At 38.6% G+C, this 21,930-nt stretch overlaps 2 protein-coding genes and 1 long non-coding RNA gene across 4 annotated transcripts in view; 1 reads left to right on the top strand and 2 right to left on the bottom strand.

The window, feature by feature from the left end:
• Positions 1-21,930, bottom strand: part of LOC149043459 (uncharacterized) — a 47,011-nt gene that overhangs the window by 14,414 nt on the left and 10,667 nt on the right. The gene's annotated exons all lie outside the window — the stretch shown is intronic.
• LOC149043460 (uncharacterized) lies at positions 1,094-20,910 on the bottom strand. 2 transcript variants are annotated; one of them, XM_089210181.1, is made up of 5 exons: positions 20,771-20,910; positions 7,372-7,560; positions 6,470-6,571; positions 3,184-6,007; positions 1,094-2,122 (listed from the first exon to the last, which is right to left on the bottom strand). In XM_089210181.1, exons 2-5 carry the CDS (start codon positions 7,442-7,444, stop codon positions 1,924-1,926), a joined length of 3,198 nt encoding a protein of 1,065 aa, XP_089066307.1. In that variant the 5' UTR covers positions 7,445-7,560; positions 20,771-20,910; the 3' UTR covers positions 1,094-1,923. The 2 variants fall into 2 exon arrangements, with proteins under 2 accessions (XP_089066307.1, XP_089066306.1); XM_089210180.1 differs by lacking the exons at positions 6,470-6,571; positions 20,771-20,910.
• On the top strand, positions 8,772-12,746 carry LOC149043461 (uncharacterized). The gene is made up of 4 exons (XM_089210052.1): positions 8,772-10,449; positions 11,419-11,522; positions 11,787-11,896; positions 12,459-12,746. The coding sequence occupies exons 2-4, from the start codon at positions 11,516-11,518 to the stop codon at positions 12,744-12,746; spliced, it is 405 nt and encodes a 134-aa protein (XP_089066178.1). The 5' UTR covers positions 8,772-10,449; positions 11,419-11,515.

The following is a 21,930-nucleotide window of genomic DNA, read 5'->3' as shown; positions in this document are numbered from 1 at the left end:
CGGTTTTTGGCCGCTTGTCAACCAGCGTAGTGACACTATTGTTTATACAAATTCATTCTGAAACCAATATTTTTCTGTCAACCAAAGTGATTTGATAGAGAGAAAAGGGAGGATTCACAAGTTATTTATCGGCTTGAGGTAGTGACCGACGTGTTTGCTTAAAAAAATACTGCCCAGCAGGAAAACGAGGTATATTTATGAAAAATGACAACGAAAGTTGGGATGTACTCGGCGACTCACGAAAGCGTTACCGTGGCCCGTGGGCAGAGATAGGAAAATACTGACCGGGTAAAGAACCAATCAGATTGCAAGATTCGTTACCGTGCCCTCTGAAAAAACAATAACAACCCGATATGTGATGAGAATAAAGAGAAATATCAATTTAGGGATAATTAGTTGATTCAAAACTAAATTCTCTGAACTAACATTATAAGAATTGTATGGTTGACAGTAGGAGAATTACAAATTTGATCTGGGAGTTAGAGGATTAAGGCTGTAAACAAAGACTGTTACGCTGCAATTCAACCATTTCTTGAGCAGCTGAGGCGGAACGTGACATATGAATGGAAAATAGCAAAATTTGGCTTGCGCAGGCGAAGAAAGACTTGGATTGCAGCGTCTAAATTTGACAAATTTTGCGAACAGAAATTCGATAAACGCAGGATACTATTTTGTGATGTTTCTAAAGACTATAAATGCGTTTATTTCTCAGCGGAGTTGATGGTTACCATGCTCGGCTTTTGAGATAAGAGCAACCTTGCATTGCTGCAAGAAACATAATTACAGGTTCACAACCATATTTCATCGCTAGATGAAGAACTCTATGCAGGAGTTGGCCATAGGTATTCACTGATTTCAGTTAGCAAGACAAGTCACTCTTTCACCCAGTTTTTCTGTGTAAGCAGATTAAAACCCACCCCCTAAAACATCCAAATTGCATCGACCATGGGTCAGTTTACAAGAAATATCAAACGAAAAAAGGGAATTGAAGAAAGGAAGCAGCAGGCTAAGGAGCATCGTCATCAAACGGACTTTCTGGATGAACGCAAAAAAAGTAAACACATCAACAAAAAACAGAGGAGAAAAACTGAAGTTCTACTGAAAATACCTTTATTTAAATCAGTTGCGTCTTAAGAAATACATAAATGGTTCAAGTAAACTTATCCTTACAAAATTAAAAAATATCTTGCGACAACTTTTCTAAAAAGAGTTCACTTCGAAAACTAAATTGTTCTTCACAGCCTACAACAAAGCCTCATATAGTCATCATAAAGAGTCTTACCATACAACATGGCTACAACTCAATTAATTAAATCTTTGCACCCTAAGAGTTATCAACTTCAAGTTTCTCACAGGACTTAAAAGTGTCAGCACATTATCACACTGAAGTAAGTTTATGAGAATCAATAAACTTATTACCAAAGAATAATTACTCTAACCTTTAATCAATTATGACAATCCCTCTCAAGAAAAAATATGTGAGCAGAATTTATTGCTAAAGACAAAAAATATATTACATCCGATTTTCAACTACAACAAAATCCGAGGCAGTTCAATGTTTCCAAATTATCCTCGCGCGGATAATCTGGTGGTTTACACGCACGCGCGTTACAGATGAAGCATAGTTTCTTTTATCAGCTTTATCAATTAAACGTGAAAAGGTAAAAGCTGTATAGGTAAGATTGTAATAAAGTGTAACGGTCTCTAAACGTGCAAGCTTTTATAACAGCTCTTACAAACGTAAATAATCTTGGCAAACAGATGCTACGTAAGTCTTATACTAATACTCATATCGATAAATAGAAGCTATTGTACATTTACCCTGTTCAAGGTCAGAGTCAGTAATCGCTGCTTATTCCTGACGTAAACGCTTCTTAAAGTTGGTCATAAGGCAAGGTAGCCACGTTCTATGAGGGGTTTATTTTACCAAAAGTATACTTTCAGAGATGGATGACACTCCCGCGCAGCAACCAGAGCAGCAACACCAACATCACCAATTTTATTACCCTCCAAATTCAACGTTGTCAGCGATGTATTCTCTCGCAAAAACTCAGCCAGAGCAGCAGCATCATCATCACCAATTCCATTAGAACCCAAATCCAACGTTTTCAGCGATGTATTACCGTATTTACCCGCAGATAGGTCGCACCCGCGTATTGGCCGCACCCCAAACTTTCAATGGTTTTCATGGGAAAAAAAAAATTGTTGAGGTCGAGTACCAGGATAAATAAAGCAAAGTTTGAAATCAACAACAGCTGATGTGTATCAAGTCAAGTTTATTTTTGCAATAATTCCTACACGAACGTGAAAATGTTCAAACTAGAAACTGAAACGCCTATTCGCTAACATTTTATATACAAAATAATCTTAATTAAAGATAATTTTTTCGAACAAGTTTCTGTCCTTATATGTACAAACACGAGTAAAGTGAAGCATAACCCTTGTAAACACGTTCGCCAAAATCATAAACAAGTTGTAATCTGTTAACAACTATTAAGATATTTATATGAAACTAATATACATTCCGTGATGAACTTTTCAATCGATAAAAGCTACACAACAAAGTTTCATTGTTGTCCGATCAAAATTAAAATCCATTGAAATCACCTTCATCAATGTCACTTTCACCAAAAATGTCACGTTATTCTTGTTCGTTCAAAATCGGCGATTTCTTATTGCCTGATCGAGAAGTGTCAAACGAAGACGACAAGTTTGCAGTGGCTGTTTATGAAGAACTTGGCATCGATGGGAAGAAAATTGTTGGACATTTACCAATGGAATTCAGCAGAATTGCATCCTATTTTATAGAGAACGGTGGTGAAATTTCCTGCAAAGTGACTGGAAAAAGGAAGCACTCGAAAGGCCCACGAGGAGGAATGGCTATTCCGTGCAAGCTGTTTTGGACATCTTCAAACAAGAGACACGTTAAAAAACTTGATGCGCTCATTGCTGCAGAGAAAATCAAGATTCTTCGAAGATATGGACTTCGCGTTTAGTTGTATGTGTTGTAAGTTAGGAACAATTTAAAGCGAACATTAAAACGCCAATTTACTGTACTACCGTGAGTTCTCGTGCATATTAATGAGGTGTCAAAACGCTTGTACCCGCGTATAAGCCGCAACCCCAATTTCGGTCCCATTTTTCCGGGAAAAAAGTGCGGCCTATCCGCGGGTAAATACGGTATGTCTCAAACACTCACCCAGAGCAGCAACACCAACATCACCAAATTTAATACCCTCCAAATTCAACGTTGTCAGCGATGTATTCTCTCGCAAAAACTCAGCCAGAGAAGCAGCACCCTCATGACCAATTCCATATTCAAGAAAAGCAAAGTTTGTGAGCCATGTACTACTTTCCCGCGTGCACTCACCAGCATGAGCGTAATCACCAATCATATCACGTCTCATATTCAAGGTTGTCAGCGATGTACTATGTTTCAAACACTCACCCAGAGCAGGAGCACCAGCATCACCAATTTCATTACGTCTCAAATTCAAGGTTGTCAGCGATGTATTATGTTTCAAACACTCACCTAGAGCAGCAGCACCAGCATCACCAATTTTGTTACCATACAAATCTAACGCTGTCAGCGATGTATTATGTTTCAAACACTCACCCAGAGCAGCAGCACCATCAGCACCAATTCCATTAGAACCCAAATCAAACGTTTTCAGCGATGTATTATGTTTCAAACACTCACCCAGAGCAGCACCACCATCAGCACCAATTCCATTTAAACTCAACTTCAAAGTTGTCAGCGATGTATTATGTTTCAAACACTCACCCAGAGCAGGAGCACCAGCATCACCAATTTCATTACGTCTCAAATTCAAGGTTGTCAGCGATGTATTATGTTTCAAACTCTCACCCAGAGCAGCAGCAGCACCATCAGCGCCAATTCCATTTAAACTCAAATCCAAAGTTGTCAGCGATGTATTATGTTTCAAACACTCACCCAGAGCAGCAGCACCATCAGCACCAATTCCATTAGAACCCAAATCAAACTTTGTCAGCGATGTATTATGTTTCAAACACTCACCCAGAGCAGCAGCGCCATCAGCACCAATTCCATTTAAACTCAAATTCAAAGTTGTCAGCGATGTATTATGTTTCAAACACTCACTCAGAGCAGCAGCACCATCATCACTAATTTCACTTTCACTCAAAACCAACGTTGTCAACGATGTACTATCTTTCAAACACTCAGCGAGAGCAGCAGCACCATCAGCACCAATTCCATTTAAACTCAAATTCAAAGTTGTCAGCGACGTATTATGTTTCAAACACTCACCCAGAGCAGCAGCACCATCAGCACCAATTCCATTTAAATCCAAATTCAAGGTTGTCAGCGATGTTTTATATTTCAAACACTCACTCAGAGCAGCAGCACCATCATCACCAATTTTATTTCCACGCAAACCCAACGTTGTCAGCGATGTATTATCTTTCAAACAATCGGCCAGGGCAGCAGCACCCTTACCATCAACTATATTCTCATCTAAATTCAACGTTGTCACAGTGGTATTTGTTTTAAGAACGTGGCTTAAAAAGACAGCTACAGTTTCATCTACTTCTGCATCTGAAAAATTAAGAGTTTCAATTTGAAGAGAAGCACCGACAGCGGAAGCCAATTTTTTAACAAAATTTTTGTTCTCCTTTTGGCATTCATGAACACAATCTAATATAAGAGTCAAGTCTCTCTCTTTTGTTGCTATACTTTTCAGAAGGTTTACCGCTGTTTCTTCGCGTCGTTTTACAAGCATACCGAATGTAAACAGAAGCACTTCTTTCAGCTCATGGCGATATTTTTTGTCAGCAGCTATGCTGTTCAAGCTTTTTTCTTTCTGGATAAGCTGACAACTGAGATAGAATGCTGCGAAGAATTCTTGGAAAGTCTTGTGAAGAAAGCTATAACGTCTAGTGGGTCTTAGTTTACTGCCTCCAGGCTGAACTGACAGAAATCCAAATCCAGGTAAATCGCTTGCTTTGTGTTTTCCAAGTTCCTTCTCGTCAAAACCCAAGTTGTCTTCAAGTAAACCTTTCAAAGCTATCGAACCAAGGTGTTTCAATTGGCTCTCGTAAAGGTCAACAAGGTCTTCACCATTTTCTGGTAGTTGCTGCTTTGTTCTGTACCTCCTTAGTACACACTCCACTATATCCATGTACAGCTTCGTTCTGCTTTCAGGAAATACACCTTTCAAATCTTCATAGACCAGGCAAAGAAGCGCAGTGTTGAGAGGATTCGTCAAAATTACACGTAACCTGTAATCAACACATAGGTGCACAATAAGCTGCTCGGCCAATTTTGGTTTGGCTCTAAAGTAATTTCTGACGAAGGTTTCTACATCTTCTTCAGTAAATCCCTCAACCTCCAGCAGCGTGTCGCAGTATTTTCGAACTTTCACTCCAGCTTCGTGTCGTGCCGTTGCAACCACACGACAGTTTGGCAGTACTCGCCCTTGAATAATTTCTGAAAATATAGGTAGCTTCTTCTCAGAAACTTCATCCAATCCATCGAGTACCAGAAGAACATTAGATTGATTGTGGCGAATGAAGTCGAAGAATCTCTCTCGTTGGTCTTCACCAACTTCTCGAGGCAGAAGTTGATCTTCAATAGCCTCCCAAAGGCAAGACTGAACATCACGACATTTGATCAAAAGAACTATTACGAAGTTTGTGAAGAAATTTCCGGTTGTGTGTTTTCCTGTGGCCCAGTCGATAACAACTTTTTTACAGTAAGTTGTCTTTCCCATACCAGGCTTCCCTTCAATTAACACTACTCTTGGTTCTTCACATTCCTCGTGCCGGTTGAAGATTTCAGACATCGTGACAACTCGGTCTGTTGCGGTTCCTCTCGTGTTCTTTCTGTAGATGACTTTAAGTCTGGTGTAGATGTCGTCAAAGGAGAAGTTAAAGTCTTCACACCAGGGAAACGGTGCCAGCCGACCTTCCCGAGTTTTGTAGAGTTGACGAATGTTATTAATCATTTCAGTTGGGTCATATCCACCTGATAAACAACTGGCTGTTAGTTTTTGAGGCATTCTTACCGACACGCTATGACTCTCGGAAAGTAAGCAATTATTGGATGATGTTGAGCATGATGTCGTGAAATATCAACACCTAGGTCTGAGTTATATGCCGAAGCCGAAGGCTGATATTCTCAGGGTTTAGAGTAAATATACTAACGTTCGATCGCAAAAGCTGCAATCTGATTGGCTAAGCTACTCACTATCTATTCCGTGATCGATACAAACGAATGTACACAGCACGGGGGATAGTCCCCGTTTGTATCAATATTCCATAAAAACACGAGCCTATCTTCCTTTCAAGTCTTACTGACATTTAGATTTAAATTAAAATATCGGATTTTTCGCTCTCAGTTCCATGCGTGATGGCGAATTCAAGCTTGGCCTTCAAAAACTAACTCGAGCCAGTATTCCAATTATCAGTTAGCTAGCGTAATACACACCTTGCTGCTTTGTTTCTCTTTGATGTGCCACCAAATCGTCAAACCCGTGACTCTTGCTTCCAACATCAATTTTCATTTGATCAAGGTAACTTTTGATGTCCCCTGAGGATGAACATTTCAATATTATTAGCGGAGCAGAAGCCTCAACTGATAGCCACTACATTTACAATAGATCGCGTATGAAAAACAATACACTTTTCAAAGATAACTTAATGTCATTGCTACAGAGCAACATTAATTCTCAGCTCTATTGTGCAACATGTCAAATGGCTCTGGCAGAAGAAGGAAGGGCTGTAAGGAGAAACCCAAACACAACAGCCACGCTGGTTACAAAGACGGCGATGAGGGGTCTAATTACAAATCCTTCTAAAGAGCACCTTTTTGCACGCACATGACACAGGTCTACTTTCAATGAAAATTAAGCATTACTCATCGCCCATCTTAAGAATTTTCATTCAAATTTGTGTTGTAATAATCTGTTTTAAAAACAAACACCATCTCTTTGCTGTATTGTCCGTAATTGCCGTGTGATCACATGCCAAGTTTTGTTAGTATATTTGTTTAGTTTATTATTTGTAGTTTATTTGAGCCTCGTTGGTTTCAAACTTTGGGCCGGTTATTTAACCCAAACCGCGGTTTTACACAAGCAATGGGCCTTAGGAATTCTCTATAAGAGGGTTGATTTAATTATACAAATGTCCATCCGCAGTTAGTTTTCGGCTCTCTTGACACAGTTAAAAAAAATAACTGTTCAGATAAAAGGTTCGGCTGACTAGAAGATAGTTTAGAGCGAGGTTTTGTTCAACAACGGCCAAACTTTATTAAATAACGGGCCCTTTATGTCTCTTTCCACGAGGTTATATAGGTTTACTCTGTTTTAATATTGCTCACTCAAAAAATACCTGCATTAAAGTGAGGCCAATCTTGGAATATGACTGGATCATTCAAAATGTTGGCCACAACAGATGCTGCCATCACACAGGCAATTTGTTTCCATTTCCCACTTGAAGACTGCGTTTCATCTGCAAAGTCTTTGATGCCCTTGACGACCACCCATTCTGTCTTAAAATCGTGAGCTGCTGCATACACTCCTGAAAAAAAAACACTCATGTCTGTTAAGACTACCTCATACATTCTAATGAGGCTGATGTCTAAAAGTCGTGCGCGCACGTGCGATTTTTTGACGCGCACGATTTCTTTTATTCGCCATAGCATGCGATCTTTTGCGCGTTTAATTCGCGTTTTTCGGTTAGCGTATACGCGAGCGGTACTGTATTTTCTTAGCATCCTTAAAATAATTGTTCAGTCAAAGCTCATAAAGATTCACACTCATGCTGTTTGTAAACATGCACATCACAGAAAAAAGTTAGTTAGTTCCGAAATCTAATTTTTTCAACTAGTAATTAAAAAAAAATTGTACAGTGAGACTGTAAAATTATTCTTCTAGCTTCACCCTGTTTCATAGGTAACTTTCAACATTTTTCAAAGGACAAACTTCTGTCAGATAGAGTTAACCCTTTCACTCCTAAGATCTCATTAGTAATTCTCTTTAACCCTTTAACTCCCGTGAGTGACCAAGTAAGAATTTCTCCTTACTATATCGATACAATATCATGCAGACAAGTGATGAGAATAAATAAAAATGTCAATTATGGGATTACTAATTGATCCAATACCGAATTCTCCAAAGTAACATAATGAAAATCATTTCACAGACAGTAAGGAGAACTGGTAATAAGATCTTGGGAGTTAAAGGGTTTGTTTCTATTATACAATTCCTATGATGTTAGTTAGGAGAATTTGGTTTTGGATCAACCACTAATCCCCTAATTGACTTTTTTTCCTTTTTCCATTACTTATCTGCTTGATATCATGTTGATACTGTAAGGAGAAACTCTGTCTTGGTCAGTCATGGGAGTTTAAGACGGTAAATTATGGCACCTATCGTCAAAACTCTACCGTCTTACATTAAGGACAGCCAACACGCACTTGAAATTTTTCGTGACTTTAGTTTCCTCGACCAAAACAAACTTATTTTCACCATGGATATAACATCTCTTTACACTGTCATTCCCAATGACGAAGGTCTCCGGGCCCTCAAACATTTTTTCGATCAACGCACTATTAAGGAACCTAGCTCTGAAACACTACTCCGTCTGGCCGAACTGGTACTCACACTCAATTGCTTTTCATTCGGTGGTAACTACTACAAACAAACTAATGGCGTGGCCATGGGTACTAAAATGGGACCCAGCTACGCCAATCTTTTTGTAGGTTTTATCGAACATCAATCACTTGGTAAAATGCCAAATTTTAGTGTCATTTAAGTAAAATTAAACAACTATTAAACCCAAAGACAAATTTAAGCCATGTTTACTAAACTTAAACATGACTTAAAAATGTACCTTTGTTTAGGCGAGGTTTAAGCATTCTTAAATGCAAATTAAATCGACATTGAGATTTAAGCTATGTTTAAGTCATTTTAACCGTACTTAAATCCTTTGAAGGATTTAGGGTTACTTTAAACCACCTTAAATCTAACGTTAAACCTATTGGGGAGATTTAAGGTCTAGTTAAAGGAGCCTTAAATACAACATTAAATTTATCATAATATTTATGCCGCGTTTAAGGACCTTAAAAACACATCAAATCTTTTGGTGTACACCAAGTCTACTTTATTGACATAATCTCTCACCAGAACCAGAAACCATACGAGAGCAGCCTCCAGCAACCTTCAATGAATTAATCATAGATTAATATTAATATTATGTATTTAGTAAAGCCACAATATTTCACGCTACTGATTTTATTGCTTTTTCAATTCTTTGGGTAATGAAACTGTGTTTGTTGATTGTGAACAAGAGACTTGATTTCTTGTGTTGGAAACTGTTTCACTAAAGGAAGGTGGTTGCACAGGGAATTTGACTAACCTGAGCAAATAAGGTACATTTCTTCAAAACCATATAATTTTAGTATATACCAAACCAGTGGACAGTGTTTTTTGCATGCTCTGATTGGCTACTCAAACTCAGGATAGTACATGCATGTGCTATCCACTTCCCAGCTTAAGCTGAAGTGTGAAAAACTTTTTTTTGCAGTGTTCTGAGATATAAATTTATAATTCTTTTATCTCACTGGTTTGGTATATACTTCACAGCTCATTAAATATCCACCACCACTAAGGGGAATAATATTTATTGTTAAATATATTAAAAACAACAACGACATGTGAATGTAGATTGATGTTAATAACTGGCTGGTAAAATAATGGCACGGCGTGGAATAGGGCAAACTGCCATGAGTTTTACATTGTCAAGAGTTAAATAAGCTCCAGCAAAAAGACTGTGTATCCTATAAACAGGCAAAAAGTAGCTTGATGCTCTAGGTTCAAAGTTATTTGCGTCCCACACACAAAGGGTATTAAAACTTCCCAAGCATTGGTTTTGCTGAACAAGGAAACCGGGGTTTCTGAGCATGAAGTGAACAGCTCTGAACTGCAAACGTCACCAGACATCTCTAACTGAACGTTGAAAAGCGCGCGTTTGTATCGAGGACGCGGTATGTCTCGTCCCCAGAGTGAGGCCGAGATCCTTATGCGCATGACAAATACCGTATGAACGCCAATCAAATGTCCAAAACTTTAATCGCGGGATATTTGATCTTTCACTGTCGTTCGTTCACTCGGTCGAGTTTCGTTTCGTTGCGGGCACGTGTTTGGATTCTTCCTCGATAGGATGATGGCTGCAAACGATCCAGTTCAAGAGAGACAGCTTGTTCTTATGGAAAGAATGAGTAGAAGGATTGATTCGATTCTCGAAGGGCAAAAGAAACTAGAAGATACGAATGCAGTCCTTCAGCAAGAAAATGCAAAGCTGAAGAACCAACTTGCGAGTCTGGAAGGGCAGGCAAAGAAGAAAGGCAACAAACGTTCTAAAAGCTCTCGCAGAGAATCAAATGTTGTGATTCCAAATGACTTAAGGGTAAATATTCTTTAATTACTTTAAGGATATAAATTTTTTCAACTTTAGTACCGTTAAGTTGTGTTTGAGAGTTTCAGTTGCGGTGTATCAGAAGCATAAAACGTGTCTTCAAAGACACCGCAATTCCGCCATCACGCGTGTTCTGTGTTAACTTAAAGCACAATATGTGTAGATGTTGGTTCTAGTGCTTATCACAAAGTTGGAACATCCTTGTGCTGAATTCTTGTGCCTATTTTGCAAGCATTTAGCAAAAATACTGTTTACCCAGTTTAAAATTCCACTGTGTACTGTTTACCCAAAAACCCTGCTGACCCTGATTAAAGAAATAAACAAGTTTGTGGTTTGAATTGACTTTTGACATATGATGTTCTTCCATATTATCTTCCAGAAACGGTTTCGGTTCATCTACAAAAAGATGGTAGAAAAAAAAGTGACACAAGGTTTCATCATTAATTAGGAGTATGTTATTTTTTTATCATACATAAGATGATGTGTTTAAATAGCAAGGCACTAAGAGAGATGGCATGCAAAATATTAGAATTAAAACTTTACCACCAAGAACTAAATCTCTCTCTGACCAGCTTCTTCTAAGGGACTGTTAGTTATCTGTTTTGAGGCCAGTGTTTAGAGTCTGGGGCCAGTGTAAAATATTCAAATTGGGAGTAGGAGGTGGTAAACTTTTAGAATCTGTTATTTCAACTATTATGTTGCTGATAGATTAATACATGCAAATTTTTGTTTTGAGAAATCTTTTCCCCCCAAGAACCAGAAATCCTAATGTCAGTTTGAAGGTGTAAAAAGCATGTAGCTTCTGCACTGTACCAGCAGTGATTAGAAAATTGTCCCTCTTGTATAACTGCTTTACTTGAATTATTATTTCCTTTTTTGGCTGAATAATAATAATAATATTATTATAACTGCCTCTGGCTATTGTTTAAAACAAAAATAACATTCTCATTTTTATTACAGTCCACAGTCAGAGAGAAACCAGAGTATTTTTACAAAAGTGAAAGAAGTACTGAAAAAAGAGCATGGAGGAGAAAGCTGCCTATGGACTGACTTACAAATGGAAGGTATTACATTACAGGAATCAAGTTTTAATGTTGTGTGCAAGTTAGAACAAGAAGCATTTACCTTGTGCAAAATCAAACAAATTTTCTGAAATATGTTGGACAGAAAACTTAAAAACTGAGAGGGAAAACACAATATTACCAGCATTAATTCTTTTAATTAATATATATCCATAAGCTGATGTTACATATACACATAGACTTGTCATTGTATTGTAATTTTAGGATATCATGCAGCGATAATAATTATTGTATTTGACTCAACAGCTCAGTTTTATCGGTACTTCAAAACAACTAAAGAAAGAGAGCAGAGGATAAGAAAAGGGAAAAATGAAGAGCATAAAGAAAAGTGCAAAAGGAGCAGGCGTTTGCTAAATGTAAGGACTAGCTAAGTTGTCTTGCTTTTGCCATGCTAAACCTATATTCGAGAATAAATTTTCAAGATAGTGTGGCTGAAGCATGGCTTCTGAATCAAACGTTTCAATTTAGTTTGACAACAAGTGTTGTTTAATACTGTGGCAAATTTGTGCATGGCATTGTACCAACATAATAATAGTTTGAAAACACAATACAATGTGGGATAATATACAGCAACAAAAAATGAAACAATGCCATGCACAAATTTGTCATACACTGTAAGTAGGACTGGTATGTTTACAACTGGTGTACAAATACACATTAATTAGGAAAGTCAACCTTGCTGGTAGTTAACCAAATAATATGGGTTTGCTTTAATTTAGTACTGTTTTGTAGCATGAATTTTTTTCTGGGAGTTCTATTTATTGCTGATTGTTATTTTCATATTTTATATCTTTTGTGGGATATCATTTTGAGTTAGAAAAGTATTTCTATTTGACAATAAATTATATGTTTCATAGATATAATTTGGTCTGGTTATTAACTAAATAATGACTAAATTGTTGCTTTTTGTTCCATTAGAAACTGGAAAGGCGTCAGTCATCCTATGAGATGCTACAAGCTTCTATGACACCAAAAGAAAAACAGTATTATAGTGAAATCCTTTACATTGATTATATGAGTAGCAAAGAACCAGATTATGAGGAGCAAGAAGATTTCATTACTGGTGAAAAAGAAAAGAAACTGGCAAGATATGTAACCAAGAAGCTATCATGGGAAAGAACAAGCTTGACAAATGCAAAAGCCAGGCTAGACAGAACCTACAAAAATAATTTGACATTTGACCCCCCATGCCAGGGCAATGGCTAAGCCAAGGAGTGTTGGTGGCATGTCGGAGAGGCCTGCACCTGCTGGCCCACTTTGGGCTGTCAGGCAGATAAACAAAGAGTCGTGATTGAAAAAATACTTAACACTTTTTCTACTTTTTATTCATTGATTTATCATGTATTTAATGGCAAACTGAAGTAATTGTTTTGTTAGAACAAATTATTGTCATCTAGATCACAGGGATAGTTTCTTCCAAGTATTGTTAAATTTATTGACTTATGATGGGGAAAATTTGTTCCTGTCAAGCATAAATAAGCTAGGTATGTGTGACATTTTAACCCTTTAACTCTTAAGATCTGATTGGTAACTATCCTCTCTAGCTGCTACATATTTCCCTGTAACTTAGTTATGAGAATCTGGTGTGATATCAAGACAAAGACCTATACCTGATAAGTTTGAGAATTCTCATTATCTCTTTGCTGGATAAGTTCAAGATATTTTAGGGAGAAGTTACTTGTTAATCACTCCTGGGAGTTGAAGGGTTAATTACAAATAGGCAGTAGCTTTAAGAATGTGTACCAGTGAATTTAAAATAAAAGAAACTTGAAACATATATTGTTTAGTGTGATATGTGACCTGGTGGGTGGCAGTTTAGTAATGAAACAACAAAACAATAATATTTCACTGATTTCACAAATTTGATTCAAAACTAAAATAAGCAACAAATTTTGAGCAGATTAATTTGCATTAAATGGTACTTTGACAACATTAAATGTTTGAGCTCTGTTTACTTCAATTAAACAGTACTTAAACATACAGGAATGTTTTGGACACATTTAATGTGCACTTAAACCTGCATTAAGTTTTAGCCTTAAGATAGTATAAACCAGGTTTAAGTCCAACTTAAATCTAGGTATAAGTGACTTAAACATCAACTTAAACTTATTAAACCTGAGTTTAAGACAGGATTAATCCATGTTTAAGGACACCTAAATATATCTTTTCTCCATGTGAATTTTTTAGCCAATACCACGGCCCAAAACCTCAACTCTACGGCGGGTGTCTACAAAACGAAGACCGAAGACCGAAGACCGAAGACCGAAAAACGAAGACCGAAAAACGAAGACCCTAATTTTTTTGCCCGAATAAGGCACGGACAGTTAAAAAACTAACCCAAAGCGTTCCTCAGGACAAACCGATGTGAAATTAATGTGACGCCAATTCACGCGAAATAACTGCGGCTTTTGTTTTCCGTTTAAAAAGAACCGTGTGGATCTAAAAAGTAAAGACCGTTGCTAAAACTGTTTGCGAATAAACAAATAATTTAAAGCACTAAGGAAGACCGGGAGCGTTATTTGTTCTTCTTTGGGTCATAATTGAATGTCTTCATTTGAAAAACTCTTTTTAGTTGGAACTCTTGTTGCTCTCACTTGACTTGTAAATTTCTCACTTTTTAGTCCGGAAACCGAAAAAAGGTAATTTACATTTTACCGGAAGTACAAACTTTCAGAGCAATTAACTGACACAAGCCAAACATTTCTGGAGAATAAAAAAACACAAATGAAACAATTTTTAAAATTTCTAAACAGACAAATACCTTTTCTCTGCAAGCTATTGACGTTAACTTTAGTGCCAACACGTACAACGGAACTTTTTGCCGGCTGATTGCACTCTACAGACATAAAGCTCATGAAATCTAGCCGCTTTTCACCAACCATAAATGATTGACAGTTCTCGCCTTTTTGCGTTTTGCATTTTGGCAAAAGCCTGACTTACCGCCGGCCTGATTATTTCGCTCTTCTTTGGTTGAATTGCGGTCATATCAAAATCTACAAAACGAAGACCGAAAAACGAAGACCCTAATTTTTTTGCCCGAATAAGGCACGGACAGTTAAAAAACTAACCCAAAGCGTTCCTCAGCACCAACCGATGTGAAATGAACAGGGGTCTTCGTTTTGTAGAAAAGCCCCCCTAAATCTACAAAACGAAGACCGAAAAACGAAGACCGAAAAATGAAGACCGAAAAACGAAGACCGAAAAACGAAGACCCTAATTTTTTTGCCCGAATAAGGCACGGACAGTTAAAAAACTAACCCAAAGCGTTCCTCAGCACCAACCGATGTGAAATTAACAGGGGTCTTCGTTTTGTAGAAAAGCCCCCCTAAATCTACAAAACGAAGACCGAAAAACGAAGACCCTAATTTTTTTGCCCGAATAAGGCACGGACAGTTAAAAAACTAACCCAAAGCGTTCCTCAGGACAAACCGATGTGAAATTAATGTGACGCCAATTCACGCGAAATAACTGCGGCTTTTGTTTTCCGTTTAAAAAGAACCGTGTGGATCTAAAAAGTAAAGACCGTTGCTAAAACTGTTTGCGAATAAACAAATAATTTAAAGCACTAAGGAAGACCGGGAGCGTTATTTGTTCTTCTTTGGGTCATAATTGAATGTCTTCATTTGAAAAACTCTTTTTAGTTGGAACTCTTGTTGCTCTCACTTGACTTGTAAATTTCTCACTTTTTAGTTCGGAAACCGAAAAAAGGTAATTTACATTTTACCGGAAGTACAAACTTTCAGAGCAATTAACTGACACAAGCCAAACATTTCTGGAGAATAAAAAAACACAAATGAAACAATTTTTAAAATTTCTAAACAGACAAATACCTTTTCTCTGCAAGCTATTGACGTTAACTTTAGTGCCAACACGTACAACGGAACTTTTTGCCGGCTGATTGCACTCTACAGACATAAAGCTCATGAAATCTAGCCGCTTTTCACCAACCATAAATGATTGACAGTTCTCGCCTTTTTGCGTTTTGCATTTTGGCAAAAGCCTGACTTACCGCCGGCCTGATTAACCGATGTGAAATTAACAGGAGTCTTCGTTTTGTAGAAAAGCCCCCCTAAATCTACAAAACGAAGACCCTTGCTAAACCGCTTTTCCAGACCCCTGGGAAGGAAGAATCTATTACACGTTGCCGATTTCAACCGCGCGCGACAAAAAGGGGTGCATCAGTTGTCTAGACTGATGCGGTTTTAAATCGCAAAGGAGGCCAGCTTAGGGGGTGCAGGAGTTGTACAGCATTAAAGTATTTTTGTAACACGAGGTATTTCACAATTTCTAGCTGATCTTAAGCTTCCCATTATCTAGTAATTTTACAGCATGTAGGAAATATTCAGTACTCTGCTTAATACTAGGAAAGTTACTAGAGATAGTAGCATTCACAATGAGAAATGGCAAAAAACATCAGTGCAAAATCAATGTGCGTCTAAAAAAGGATTAATTTTGTAATTTATTGTTCGAAACTAAAGCAATTATGTTTAAAATGTCGAATTTTGGGAACAGTTGACGCATCAAAATTTCCGCAAGCAATGCATCAACAGCATAGAGTATATCTCCTTTCCAAAATTTGCAAAACCTGAGAGGGGTCGCATCCAGCCCTTTCTCCCGCCATTTACAAAACCCTGAGGGGGTGGCGTGCAACCCCCCTCTCCCCCACACATACACACATAATTACACGATTCACGTCGTAGGGTCCGAGGCGTCTGGATATTTCGCATCGAAATGTCAGGAATTACAAAGCTCTTAAAGCCGTCAAAAAGTCGTTATATCATCTGCAGAGCAAGATAAAGGTTTCTACTCCATGTGAATTTATGTTAATGCGACTAAATTTAAAGAAAACCTTGGGGGTCTATCAAACCTGCCCCCTCCCCCCCCCCCCCACCAAGTGCACCGGATAGTAGTTTGCTTGTATGAAAAATGTTTGTATGGCTGATAATTCTTGCTTTATTTATAAGAAAAACATTCGTATAAAAAGTATAATTCCAATCGTATAAAAAGTACAAGATTACCCGTGGAATGTTTACTATGAATATAGTGAACATGCACATGCAAACTATCAATCGATCTTTGTTTGCTCGGATGTGCTCAACCCCGATGCATATACAGTGGGACCTACCCTAGATAAAAAGGAAAATTTAATCGAAGGTTAGCCCAAACTCGTTTGCAAGATAACTTTTGTGGGAGTCTCGAAGACTTTCTTTGACGTCACTAGGAATGCTAATGTAATCGGCAGTGAAGTATGGAAATCTTGTTAGCAGGCACTTCATCGAGGCATGATAATATCGGACTGTCTCCCGTTGAGATGGCCTGCAATTCGACCAATCTCCATTGACAGGATACACCCATCGCTCTTTGTGAGAGAAGATTAAATCGAACGGAATGACCTTCTTTCTATGACAAAAATCGAGATGACACGATTTGCACCTCTTCACACTTTCCACGAGAAACACCAACTCAAATGGATTTTCATTGTGGTGTATCTCGGAGTAGAAAGGCCCTGTTTGCGCAGATGCACTCGAGCTTGGCTGTGCCTTGCCCCTCGCAGGTCGATAGCCATACTTGTTCCTTCCACCCTTCTTTCCCGCCGTTGCTTTTTGGACATCGTGCTCCGCAAGAGCCGTTCTTTTACGAACTTGACCTGATTTACTCCTGAAGAAATTTAGATGTTCCGTCAGAATTGCTTTGGAGGCGGCTACAGCTAGGGAGTGCTTGCAGATTTTATCATACTTATACCTTCCACAAACACAAGTTGCATGATCCCTGTAAACAGAGACCTGCACTGTTCCATTCTTGGCCCCTGTACTTGCAACTTCAAATTGAACTACTCCCTCGGTTTGCAGACTTGCTTTTCTCTGGATGGCAGTGGGGTGGTTCAGTAGATAAAGAACTTCTTTTTCTAATGTTTTTGCACTTTCGTTAGAATAGCCATGACGGTCGACCAGTTCGGTTACGATGTCATCTCCTAAGGGCCTAAATTCTGCGTCAATATCAATGGTTTCCAACTCCGGCCACGGCACATCTTTCTGGTTGTATACATCTTGCAGGGACAGCTTTTGAACCCCCAGAACGTACGTTTCCCTCATCTTTGGCGTCCACTCGAACCAGATATCCGTTTTTTAACTGTCCGTGCCTTATTCGGGCAAAAAAATTAGGGTCTTCGTTTTTCGGTCTTCGTTTTTCGGTCTTCGTTTTTCGGTCTTCGTTTTGTAGATTTAGGGGGGCTTTTCTACAAAACGAAGACCCATGTTAATTTCACATCGGTTGGTGCTGAGGAACGCTTTGGGTTAGTTTTTTAACTGTCCGTGCCTTATTCGGGCAAAAAAATTAGGGTCTTCGTTTTTCGGTCTTCGTTTTTCGGTCTTCGTTTTTCGGTCTTCGTTTTTCGGTCTTCGTTTTGTAGATTTAGGGGGGCTTTTCTACAAAACGAAGACCCCTGTTAATTTCACATCGGTTTGTGCTGAGGAACGCTTTGGGTTAGTTTTTTAACTGTCCGTGCCTTATTCGGGCAAAAAAATAAGGGTCTTCGTTTTTCGGTCTTCGTTTTGTAGATTTAGGGGGGCTTTTCTACAAAACGAAGACCCCTGTTCATTTCACATCGGTTGGTGCTGAGGAACGCTTTGGGTTAGTTTTTTAACTGTCCGTGCCTTATTCGGGCAAAAAAATTAGGGTCTTCGTTTTTCGGTCTTCGTTTTGTAGATTTTGATATGACCGCAATTCAACCAAAGAAGAGCGAAATAATCAGGCCGGCGGTAAGTCAGGCTTTTGCCAAAATGCAAAACGCAAAAAGGCGAGAACTGTCAATCATTTATGGTTGGTGAAAAGCGGCTAGATTTCATGAGCTTTATGTCTGTAGAGTGCAATCAGCCGGCAAAAAGTTCCGTTGTACGTGTTGGCACTAAAGTTAACGTCAATAGCTTGCAGAGAAAAGGTATTTGTCTGTTTAGAAATTTTAAAAATTGTTTCATTTGTGTTTTTTTATTCTCCAGAAATGTTTGGCTTGTGTCAGTTAATTGCTCTGAAAGTTTGTACTTCCGGTAAAATGTAAATTACCTTTTTTCGGTTTCCGGACTAAAAAGTGAGAAATTTACAAGTCAAGTGAGAGCAACAAGAGTTCCAACTAAAAAGAGTTTTTCAAATGAAGACATTCAATTATGACCCAAAGAAACAACGGTCTTTACTTTTTAGATCCACACGGTTCTTTTTAAACGGAAAACAAAAGCCGCAGTTATTTCGCGTCAATTGGCGTCACATTAATTTCACATCGGTTTGTGCTGAGGAACGCTTTGGGTTAGTTTTTTAACTGTCCGTGCCTTATTCGGGCAAAAAAATTAGGGTCTTCGTTTTTCGGTCTTCGTTTTTCGGTCTTCGTTTTTCGGTCTTCGTTTTGTAGATTTAGGGGGGCTTTTCTACAAAACGAAGACCCCTGTTCATTTCACATCGGTTGGTGCTGAGGAACGCTTTGGGTTAGTTTTTTAACTGTCCGTGCCTTATTCGGGCAAAAAAATTAGGGTCTTCGTTTTTCGGTCTTCGTTTTTCGTTCTTCGTTTTTCGGTCTTCGGTCTTCGGTCTTCGGTCTTCGTTTTGTAGACACCCACTCTACGGCCGCTACATTGACGATTGCATTGGCGCTACCTCCTCTACCAAAGAGGAGCTCACTCAATTTATAACCGCCGTCAATTCCTTTCATCCGGCACTTAAATATACCTGGGAAATTTCCGACAATTCTTTGGCTTTTCTAGACATCAAAATTTCAATTGAAGGCAACGGCTTATGTACTAGTGTTTACTACAAACCTACAGATTCACATAGTTACTTGTTATATTCATCCTCACATCCATCACACGTCAAGAACTCCATACCCTTTTCACAGTTTCTCAGACTTCGTCGTTTATGTAGTGACGACTCTGATTTTTCCGAAAAATCAGAGGCAATGTGCCAGTTTTTCGATAAACGCGGCTATCCTGTTTCTGTCGTTCAAGCGGGCTACCACCGTGCCCAACAAATCGATCGACAGGCAGCACTACAAACGGCCGAGAAGGAGAACACGGATCGCATTCCTTTTACTCTTACATTTCACCCTCACAACCACGCAGTTAAATCTATCATTCTTAAAAATTTTAAATTACTCCAAAACAATTCAGAGACTGGCACTATCTTTTCGTAACCCCCACTTATTTCATTCAAACGTGACAAAAACATAGGCAACTTTTTAGTCAGGAGTTCATTTCAAACCAATGACCAATCTGGAACTTTTAAATGCGCTCGCTCACGATGCAAAACTTGTCCTTTCATTCACAACGTAGAGAAAATATCGGGACCCAAAAGATCCATTAAGATCATTGATCACTTTACGTGTACCTCCGCCAATGTTATTTACTGCATAACTTGCACTTATTGCAATAAGTTATACATCGGCGAGACAGGAAGACGACTGGGTGACCGATTCCGAGAACACCTTCGCGATGTGGAAATAAATGACAAGGACGCATCCAAGCCAGTCGCTAGACACTTTAATCTTCCTTATCATTCTAAACAGCATATGGCAGTTTGCGGCCTTTCCTTACATCTAGGCAGTTCGGAAAGCCGTAAAACACTAGAACAAAAATTTATATTTCAAATCGGCACCCTTAATCCCCACGGAATCAACGAGCGCTTTTCATTCAACTAATTTATTCCTGTTTTTTCGTCACCATATTCCCACCAATGGCGTAGCTCCACTTTCTACATATAAATCCATACACAACCCACAATTCCTCTAATCGCTCTGACGAAGGGCTAACGCTCGAAACGTCAGCTTTTTTACTCTTTACGGCGGCTAATTTACGTTTTCAACCCAGTTGTTAACACTAAATTACCTGCTATACTCTCCCACCGACGCAGCACCACAGTTTCTTTAGAAACTTACCCCTTTACTCAACAAAGTACTTTCTACATTTTTGAGATGACAAATGTAAGACAATTCATGGCACCCTGAAGGGGCACACTCAATTTAGCCAGAAGAAGTATTCAGTCACCTTCACCTGTAAAAAATCTTCCTACCCCAGCCAAACACAAAATCACTATTATTATGCAATATACAATTCCTGAAAAATTGGCATGCTAGATGGTACATACTATTTCATGGACCAGCAGAGACAATACCAGAGCAGTGTTTTCAAAACACTTTCCTCAAGTGCGAAAGTGCTTGGCTCATCAATTATTTCAATTATTATGATTCTCACATCCACCTTCCATTTCAACTGCAATTGCTTCAGGATGTTTCCTAATAATATCTCTGTTTGCCTCTGAGATACTCAGAACCACTCCATCACAGTGCACTTTGGCATTATATTCATCAGCATTTTGTAAAGGTGCCTTCCACCCATCAGCCACATGTTTGATTACGTTACCAATATCTCTGCTGGGGGGAGTTTTGTGTGCAGCTGTTATAAGCTTTGCTGAAACAACCACATCTCCTAACTTGACCTTTTTGCTGTTCAAACCACTGCAGGCACCAACAGAAATAATAGCCTTGGGTCTCAGTAGCACAGAGGCATCTTTTGAAACAGACAAAGAACCCCCAGGAACATTAGCACCTTTGGAGCACCTCATCAATGCGATTTTCATTTTCATTCCTTGATCATCACCCATGCACCCAAAGTACACATAGCCAGTACTAATGTGGTAACTCTTAAAGGGTTTCTTCAGGTAAGCAAAGCAGCTTAAGAACTCATAGTCTTCCACTGTTAATAAGAGAATATCAACAGGAAGTTTGACAGTTTCCCACGGATTACAGATTGTTGGAAGATCACTCAACTCTGGAAGTTTCACACTGAGCTCCGGTGGGCTGCTATTGCCAGTCTGTGTTGATGTATTTTCCCCTGGCATTATTACTGTCTCTGAAAAAGAAGGTTGTAGTTTTTTTTAAACATTTGTATGTGACAATAAATAGCTTACCCAAATGGAAATCAAAAGATAAGAAAGATGAAGGAAAAAAGCAAATTATGGGTGCAGTTGATGTATCAAGGGAATAAAGATTCACAACTTCAATTACACATAGTTGTGACTTAAAAAAAAAAGTCTGCACAAAATTCAATTTCATCTAATGATCTAGTACGACTTACTGTACATTATTGACTCTACAAGTTGGTTTAAAACTCTGGTTTAAAAAAATAATTACACACACCCCTCTCCCATGAATTTTGTTCAGAAATGTCAAAGGAATCCTCCATATCCCCTCCTTTCCTGGCCTTTTTCACAATTTTGTCTTCATGCACTTTGTTTGTGATGCAGTCATCATCTTTCAACCACTCTCTCAGAAGCTCTCGGTAGTGTTCTTCAAGATCAGTATCTATACAATGGAGTGTAGGATCACCTATGACTTCCTCATAGCAGGTCCTTC

This window comes from Pocillopora damicornis, chromosome 6 (assembly GCF_964200805.1).
Source record: "Pocillopora damicornis chromosome 6, jaPocDami1.2, whole genome shotgun sequence".
NCBI classification, from domain to species: domain Eukaryota; kingdom Metazoa; phylum Cnidaria; class Anthozoa; order Scleractinia; family Pocilloporidae; genus Pocillopora; species Pocillopora damicornis.
This window is presented reverse-complemented; position numbering and strand designations above follow the sequence as displayed.